This window comes from Strix aluco, chromosome 23, assembly GCF_031877795.1.
Source record: "Strix aluco isolate bStrAlu1 chromosome 23, bStrAlu1.hap1, whole genome shotgun sequence".
In the NCBI taxonomy this organism is placed as follows: domain Eukaryota; kingdom Metazoa; phylum Chordata; class Aves; order Strigiformes; family Strigidae; genus Strix; species Strix aluco.
The window spans coordinates 3,761,827-3,770,783 of NC_133953.1; the positions used below are offsets into that span (position 1 = coordinate 3,761,827).

Genomic DNA, 8,957 nt, shown 5'->3' on the forward strand with positions numbered 1-8,957 from the left:
CAGGGTAAATGGTTTTGGCAACTTCACTTAAACCTCTCCCTCGGATGCAAATCAGTTTGAACCTGAATGTAATAGATACAACAACCAGGTAAGAGCGTGAGCGAGGCCTCGATGTACTGGTTTTGAGGGCAGTTTTGTGGCCAGCTTCAGCAGCCTGTTCAGTTGTGCCCTGTGAAACGCTGAGGGCAGCATAACAGCACTCTGGGTTTGTTTTTCAGGAGATGAGGATGACGAAGCCCCAATGATAACTGGATTTTCAGATGATGTCCCCATGGTCATCGCGTGAAGCGTATTTCTGACTGTAAAAACCAAATGGTGTAAATATTTTATTTGATAAAAATAGTTGATTGTTTATTTTAAAAATGCACTTTGAGTTGCAATATGTTATTTTTATATGGGCCAAAAAAATTTTAAAAATACACTTTGTAGTAATCAACTGTGAATTGCAGACTAGGTTGGTTTAGTAACAAATTGCTTTGATTTAACATTAATTTAGTCTTACAAGGCTATGCTTGCTGGGCATGCTTTTAAGTCTGTGAGATATTTTCCGTTGACTAAATTGGCTACTCGTTTTATTTTTCTAAGACAAGAATAAATTTATTTAAAAAAAATTCAGGAGATTATATATGTAGAGAGAGATAAGTAATATAGTCCCTGAAGGTTTTGCTTTTACTTTAAAAAAAAAAAAAAATCCTTTGGACTTTGTTTTATATGAAAGTATTTTTGTTGTGTTAATTTATTGGGAAATCTGCTTGAGAACAGATTTCCAAAGTCGTCAGACATTGTACACATTATTGTGTAGAACATGTGCCACTTTATCTTGCAAGGCAGTAGTATCTTGGCATCCCCATCATTGTTCTTGCCATGATAATAAAAATCCTTATTTTTACATATTTTTCCCCCTTACTAAGAGACTCAATCTTTCAGAAAGCTCAGAGCCCAAGTCAAGATACTGCAGCACATACTTTACGTAGGAGTTTAGCTTCCTGCTGCCGTACCTATAAGCCAAAAGCCACGCTGCCAGGGGTTGTCCAAACCCTTGCACAGGGGCATGACGCCACGGGCCGTTACCAGGACGGTTTCTGGGGCTCTGCCCGCAGGAGAGAGGTTTTGCATCCTTGTGCAGCGCTGTGCAAGCGCCCAGGCTTTGCAGTTTTGACCCTGGCTTTCGGGTGTGCTGTAAGAACACACCATTCCCTCCCACCGCTGCCCGAAGCCCTTCGGAGGGCACCTGCAGTTACTGAACTGCAGCCCCTGCCTGTCACGCGGGGCCTAATTAATCTGTGGTTTATGTCAGTAGCGTCGCTGAAAAAAAAAAATGCCACCACCTGAAGTTAAAGCGCACACCTTAAAACACACTTCCCAGCTAATCAGGACCCCTTTCCTCTGCGGAGCTTCTCTCAGATGCTGCTATGTCGGTGGGACAGAAGGGGGAGCCTGCACTGTGTGCAGCGAGGACGCTGCTTCGCATACAGATTTTCCAACAGTCATACAGAGCAGTAATTACTAAACATCTAAATTAATTTGGTTTACAGCAGGGATTCGATCCTCCTTCGTTAGCATTTCCTAAAAGCAGCTGTAGTTTCACCTTCAGCTTTGCAAATAACATATAGATATATATACACACACGCATATATATTATTTCCCCATCACTAGTCATCTCACGTCTCCAGGAGACATAATACTGGCTACAGAGCTAAGCAGTAGAAATGTCTGGTGACCACTGTCGAGCTTTTTTTTTTGTGATAGCAAAATGTGAATCTCGCCACGAATCCAACTACTTGCCAACCCAAGAGTGACGACACAAGCGGATGTTCACGGGTCACGCCTGTCCGTGCTCTATATATGCAAAACTTCGCACCAGTAAAATACAGCACACTGTCTTGTCACACTGTTTTCTTTGTTTAAACCAAAAGTATTTTTGCTGTGTAAATTAAGTTATGATTGCAGTCTTCCTACAGATGAAATGAGAGAGGCCAACTATGTTTTGATACGCGACTGATCCGTTTAATTTCACATACAGAAAATGTATAAAAAGTTGAAGTTCTGTATGGTTTGATACTCTATAGAAATACTAACTCTATTTTCAAATACTGGTGTTGTTATTCCCGGTGACAGTCTTTTTTTTCCCCCAAAGCTGGGACCAAACTATAATCAGGTTTTTATAAGTAGCAGCAAGCTCGCAGAGTTGCAGTATTTTTACCTTGTTAGTGGGTCAGGGGCTGTTGAGGAGTAAAAATTCTGAGTAAATTAACCCAGCATGTATAGCTCAATTTGCCTAGAATAGAAAGACCAGAATCTGACCCAGAAGCTAAACTATTCTAAAGATATAAATCAAAAGATTTTATACTGGAAAGAAAGCCTAAAAGCAGAGGTAAAGAGTATTGGACCTCCTCCTTATTAAGCAGATATTTCTGGCACAGGTAACTGAAAACTACGTTATAGTATCCTAGAAGCAGGTATCTCTCTGGTGAGAATTACTATTGGTTAAATACTGCTGCTTTACTCCCCCAGGGTAAATCCTGCTCCGGTAAGGCGAGTAGAATTTAGCCCATGTCTAGTTGGAAGACAGCTGCCAAGGGGGACCCTTATAACCACTTTACATTCTGCAGAAATCCCTTGGTCGGATGCTTTCAAGCCTCAGCTGGGGGACAGGTCACTTCTGGCCTCTCCGAAAGGCTCCTTTGTACCCGTGGCTCAGCCACGCTCGTACGGAGCTCAGTCTGTTGCCAGCAAAGCGTTTTGCTGTAATACTCAAAAGCAACCCCCTCGGTTACCTGTGCCTCCCTAAGGCGCCGTGGGTGGAACAGAGCCCTCTGCGCTCGCTCTGCAGAGTCACCCCGGCGTTGCACAGGGGTTCGGGGGCACTGCAGCAGCCAGGCTTTGTGCAAAGCTGAATTCACCTTGTGTGGACATAAGGCAGAGGCGCGCCCCACCCTCCGAGACTTTCCCTTCAGTGCAAAAATCACCACTGTGCTCTCAGCAAAGCGATTCACAGGGCTAGCGAATTTTATATACAGATAAAAAAGTCTAAGCCCCAGGCAGGGAGTGAGCAGGATAGACACCGTTCTGGGTAAATTGTATATTTTTATGAACTTTTGAAGCACGGAATCTTGTTCACAGAGACGTATAGGGGGTGGGAGGGTTCTGGTGTAAATACGGGACATGGATGTGGATGCGTATTTTGTTCTGGTTTTGTTTCAGTAGCCTTATGCAATATTACATGATTGTTACCCTACTTTTGGGAGGTGATTTGGGTTTACCTCGTAGGAACCCAGGGAAATGTTTGAATCCACAAGGAAAAAAAAAGGGTATGGGAAGTGCCCTGGTTAGGAGGAACTTCTTCAGTTAATTTGTGTTTGCATCCATTTCAGATTTCACTGCAGATGCCCGCTGGTACTCCTAAGTCCATTTGAACAAGACTAAGGTTGAACACTAAAATCTGGTGGGGTTTTGGACTGTGAGGTTGGTTTTGCTTTGGCTCAGGCTTTTTTTGAGGGTTTTTTAAGGGTGGGGGTTTTGGGTTTTACAAGAAAGGACAAGGAGGTGCCATTTTTCCAGGTTTGACATCTGAATCACAGAATGGTTTCGGTTGGAAGGGTCCTTATGATCATCTAGTTCCAACCCTGCCATGGGCAGGGACACCTTCCACTAGCCCAGGTTGCCCAAAGCCCTGGCCAGCCTGGCCTTGAACCCTTCCAGGGAGGGGGCAGCCACAGCTTCTCTGGGCAACCTGTGCCAGTGTCTCACCACCCTCACAGGGAAGAATTTCTTCCTTAGATCTGATGTAAATCTGCCCTCTGTCAGTTTAAAGCCGTTACCCCTTGTCCTATCCCTACACTCCCTCATAGAGTCCCTCCCCAGCTTTCCTGTAGGCCCCCTTTAAATACTAGAATGACCCATTCAAGGTCAAAAAAGCCATCCCTTTCAGCGTGAATAAATCACATCACTCCTTTGCCCATCAGCTGCCTCCTGCAGCGACCTGCACACACGACCACCTCTGTGAAGCCAGGCACCCGCTCCGGGCGCACACGGGAGCCAGCTGGAGCGTGAGCTTACAGCTCCTCTGCTGCTTGGCTGGTGGCCTGTACCCTGGGTAAATGCTAAGAGGAATTTCAGAGAGGGGTGAAGCATCTCACGTTCACCGCAGGGGAAAACTATGCATGTAGATATTTCATCTGCAGAATAGCTGGCGTGCTGTAAGTTCACGCCCTGGCTCACCCTGCCGTAACTTGTTCCATGTGCTCCTACCTTGACGCAGCATTAGCAGGAGAGAGCTGCGGATTTAGTACTGGGAAAGGACTATTTTCCTTGGACAGAGCTCAAGTTACATATAGATGTATACAAGCGCATACCCAGCCAGAAAGGGGAGGACAGAGCATGCGAGCGTGAGGGAGCACGTGCCGTGACAGTGCTGGCGACTAACATCCAGACCATTGTCTTTTGGCCTCGTGGCCAAAGGAACCTTTGTGTTTGCGGGTCACCTTGGTGGTCACAAAATGGTTATCACTTCCTGCTGGGTTCTAGAAACCCTCGGAGAAGTGACTTGAAAGCTCCTCTCTGGATGGAGAGGGATCTGCTTGGCCCAAACAAGCGACAGGGCAGGATTATTTCCTAATCCAGATTCTAGAGTCACCAAATGCACCCCCAGGAGGAAAACATCACCTGAGCCAGCAGCTCTGTCTGAGCAGCACAGCTTTTCCTCGCAGGGCGGATTCCATCCTTAGGATCTGCATGCTTGAAATCTCTTAGCAGGGACAGAAAACTATTTAATGACAAACTTCGCTAATTTGCTGGTGGAAATGTAACACTGTTCAGGAAAGACCAAAACAACATTTTCTGAAACAACTTTCAAGTCTCCTTCAAATGGACTTCAGAAGGGAAATGGTGCAATTGAGTTAGTTACTTTTGAACCCAGAGAGCATCTTCATTACTGGAACTAGCTGTAACATTTTTAATTAATCCTTCAACATGTGCAGCAGTCTACAAGCAGCCAGTCTTTAATGAGTTTTTTTTAGAGGTAGTGTCAACTTCTAATCTGGTTCCTTAAGTGAAGTTTAATACTAGACAATTTGAATTGCTACTCTGTGTCTTTTTTTTTTTTTTCATTCACTGATTTCTGCTATGTTATTATTGCACAGATTTTGAAGGAATTTTTGTCTGTTTTTTCCACTTAATGATAATAATAAAAATGGACTGGGTAAACAAAACGATTTCTGGTTTCCGAAATTATTATGGAAACTCTGTGTGTCTAGTAGAATAAAAAGGAGACTTTTTCTGAACCATATTTGGTTTTTGTTTTACATTAGAAGGACGCGTTGTATAACCTAACAGGATGATCAGAAACAGAAAAATTGCGCTTTCTACAGAAGGAGCAGCAGAGTCCTGCTAAAAAGGTACCACTAACATTCATAATGCAATCACGTATCTGGCTGGTTCTCGGTCCCTTCCTTCAAGGTCAGCAGCAGTCAGTAACACCCTCAGACACCAGACAACATTTCGAGCCTTTCTGAGCTTCACCTTCATGTTTGCAGAACAACATCTCCGGTGCTAAGCCCGGCTTGCCGCTCACATCACACATTATTTCCCTGGTTAAAATCTATTTCCACAACAATCCTGTCCCTGCGCCGCGTGGTGCGTTTGCACTGTTTGGCTGTTACTGTTTGAAACCCCCGTGTATGCAAGTACACCTGACACCCAAGCAGCTGAAAGCAAGCAGAATTACTACTAGCAGAGAGAGGTAATGAGCAGGCAGCAGTCTCTTCACACGTACCTCATTTTTTAGCCTACATAATTGGAAAGGCAACATGTGAGCTTGGTGGACATAATTGAGGCATGCAAGCATCTTAAGTGTTGCACTTCATTAATGTTTAGCTTAAGGCAACATTAACAAACAGCCTTTCCTTCCCCCCTGTTGCCCCCTTCTTCATGAATGAAGCTGATTTTTCCCTATTGTTGCTGAAATAGATTGCTCCCCCCAGGAGGTACAAGAAGTTACACCTCATTCCCATACACCTACTTTCTGCTAAAGTAGTCAACGTGACTCTTAAGCCTCAGCGCTAAGTGACACCGAGAAAATCTTGACAGAGTAAAGGCTTGACAGAAAAGAGATCTATTTATGCCTCCCCTCCCAACAAGACTTGCATATTTTTTATGGATAGGGAGGATTTTCTCCCTAATCCTTTACTGCCTTCATCAGAACTGTATTTATCAAGTTACCTTGTGATAAACTGAAGAAATGCTGCTTTGAGCAACCCAGCCTCTCCTGCCCACCATCTCAGTTACAAACCTTTCCCTGGGCTGCTCGTGGACTTTATATCAAGACCCCACCGGCCCTCACCTGATCCTCACCTTCAGACCTGCAGATGTCACCTGGAGAGCAGCCACAAAGTCACAGGTGCAGACTAAACCCACCTGCCCTGGAAGTCCGCACTGGAATTTTTTCCTGGCTCTTTTCTTTGTATCTTCTCCCTTTTTATTGCTTTATGACTTTTCCTTATTAGCTAGTCTCTAAACTCAACAAGCTCTTGAAAGAGAAGAGAGTTTCTTGTACAGTCTCTGTAGTACCTGTGCGAGTAGGTACACCCTGCTCTCAAACATTTTGGGTAATGGTATTGGGCAATGACTCCTAACAAATAAAGGTGTCTTAAATATTGCTGAACACATGGGCAGTTCTCAAATTAATCTCCCAGCTTTGCTCATTGTGTGGCTTCATTTTCTCTTTGAGACCCCAGTTGTCTCTTGTTTTACATCTGAAGCCGAGCGTATCACAGGAAGCATCCAGCCCTCTTCCCCACTGCTTTCAGGCTGGAGAGTCGGAGTTTCGTAAAGAAACACAGCTAGGCACGATCACATTGCTCAGGTGTGTTTCTCTGAGCCTCCCCTTCCCCACAGCACCCTCTGAATCAAGCACGTCTGACAAAGGGGAAGAGGTCTCAGAACATGCCACTATCCTACATGTTGCTTGAAAACAGGAGGCTACGCAGAGGAAAGAGACCCAAGCGAGTGTTCCTGCTGCTAAACATTTTTCCCCACTATGAGACAGAGGACAACCCATCGAGGAGGAGGAACCCAACCACTGGAGGAGCTTGGGTTGGAGCACACAGTGGAAACCCAGCCGGGAGGCACAGATCCAGGATCCCTTCACTCTGCTCTTCATGAAACTACATCTCCCTCTCACACAACTAACATCAGGGGCTGCTTCCAGCAGATGGACCGCAACCACTGATTTAGGACTTAGTGAGCTGCCTGCAAGAGCGAGGAAGCCAGGTGGAAATACAGCAAGGCCAAGACTGCAAAAGCACTTCCCAGCATGGGTTAAGCATTTCACAAAATAGATGCGCTCTGATCTTGAGAGAGAGCAGCTGAAGTTCTGGCTCGCTGGTCCTCTTTTGAGTAAGCAATCCGAGTTTCTTGTGCCAGACTCCTGAACGTTTGTGTTTAGCCTTTCTCGGCAGGAAAAATGAAATAACTGAGGATATTTCACAGCAGAACTCAAGCTGGAATTTGGGATGGAGGAGCCAAGAGCTCCCAGATAGCCCAGCCCCTGCTTTAAGGAGGGAAGAGAAGGTCTGTGGGAAGGAAAGATTCATGCTAACCATCAACATCTTGGCTCCTGCCATGAACCTCTCAACCTGCCAAATGTGGGACGCAAGAAAAATGGCAGTCCGGGGCTCTTCCAGGATGTGTGGTTTATTTCTTCCCTGTAAATTATAGGCATCCAGAAGCCCACATCCCCCAAACTCTCATAGCTGGGCTCACATGATGCCCAGCAGATTTGCTCTCCCCAGACCCTACAGAGTGAAGCGGGGAGCGGACCTGACTTCATATTCAGCAAGAGCACCTGCGTGGGGTTGGGCTGGGAAAAAATCCCACTGCTTTGGAGGATGATGGAGGGTGAGGAAAAAGGAACTAGACAGTGATTTGGGAAGGAAAGCCAGGAAGACAGTCAGTGAATGGGGAATGGGGGTGTGAGCTGAGCAGAAGTTAACTAAATATATCCTGAAGCTTGCTACAACCTGACACTGGCTGTACAGGAGGGGAACATGTTTTAGAGATGGAGGATCAGAGGCAGAGATTGACAAAATGTGGCACTCGCATCACCAAGCCTCACATTTCCAGGGTGGCTCAGCCAGACAAGAAGGGTTATTTTCCCTGGATCTTCCTGTAGCCAGCGGAGGGAAGCAGACACCCTCCAAGCAGGAATTCAGAACCTGAATGAGCCATTCTCAAACGTTTTTCTACACTTTTTCATTCCCCTCCCACTGCAAGAATGGCTGCTTGTGCATTTTGTATTTCACCAAGACTGAGATCCCAAAGGGTAATGGCAAGAAGATAGAGAAGAGGTCAGAGATTCCTCCTGGCCTGGGTTCTGTGTCACGTTAGGCAGGATTCATCCTTGCCCAAGATGAGAGGGTCACTTCAGGCCCCTTCTGTAGCCAAGGATGAGGCACAGCAGTTCAGATCTATCTTAAAATAGATCAGATACTCTTTGGTGACTACCTCACACTGAGGCTTGTGACAATAAGACACTACAGCCTATGTGAAATGAATCCCAAACCCCCTGGTCTGGGTAAGAACGATCCCTAGCCCAGGGGCTGGCTGGACGCAGCCCCTTTCTGCTCCCGAAGCAGATGCGCTGCATTCAGAGCCACGCACCCTGTGCTGCAGGCTGGAGAGGAGAGCTCGCCGCACAGCTCTGCCCCTTCCCCGAGCAGCTTCCCAAGGTCCTGTCCTAACACGCTCCATGATCCCCCTTTGAGGACTGCTGGCCCGGCATTGGGGTTAGTCTGGCTTTCTGAAATTACACGGCTTTCCTTTCCCTGCGCCGTGGCTTTCTTGAGATCCCTCGGAAAGCCAGAAACAGAAGCCCAGAGGCCAATTCCCAGTTGTGTGTTTAGTCACAAGACCAGCTTCATTTTCAATCCAGTTCCACTTCGCAGTGGCTATATGTAACT

The 8,957-nt window shown here is 46.0% G+C and overlaps 1 protein-coding gene across 1 annotated transcript in view; it reads left to right on the forward strand.

Annotated features, from left to right (window-relative positions):
• Nucleotides 1-5,287, forward strand: part of SORL1 (sortilin related receptor 1) — a 52,571-nt gene extending 47,284 nt beyond the window's left edge. Inside the window, exon 48 of the mRNA XM_074849080.1 lies at nt 219-5,287. Within this exon, the coding sequence (XP_074705181.1) occupies nt 219-286 (68 nt within the window). The 3' untranslated portion in view covers nt 287-5,287. The remainder of the gene's footprint in view (nt 1-218) is intronic.
• The last annotated feature ends 3,670 nt before the right edge of the window (nt 5,288-8,957 follow it).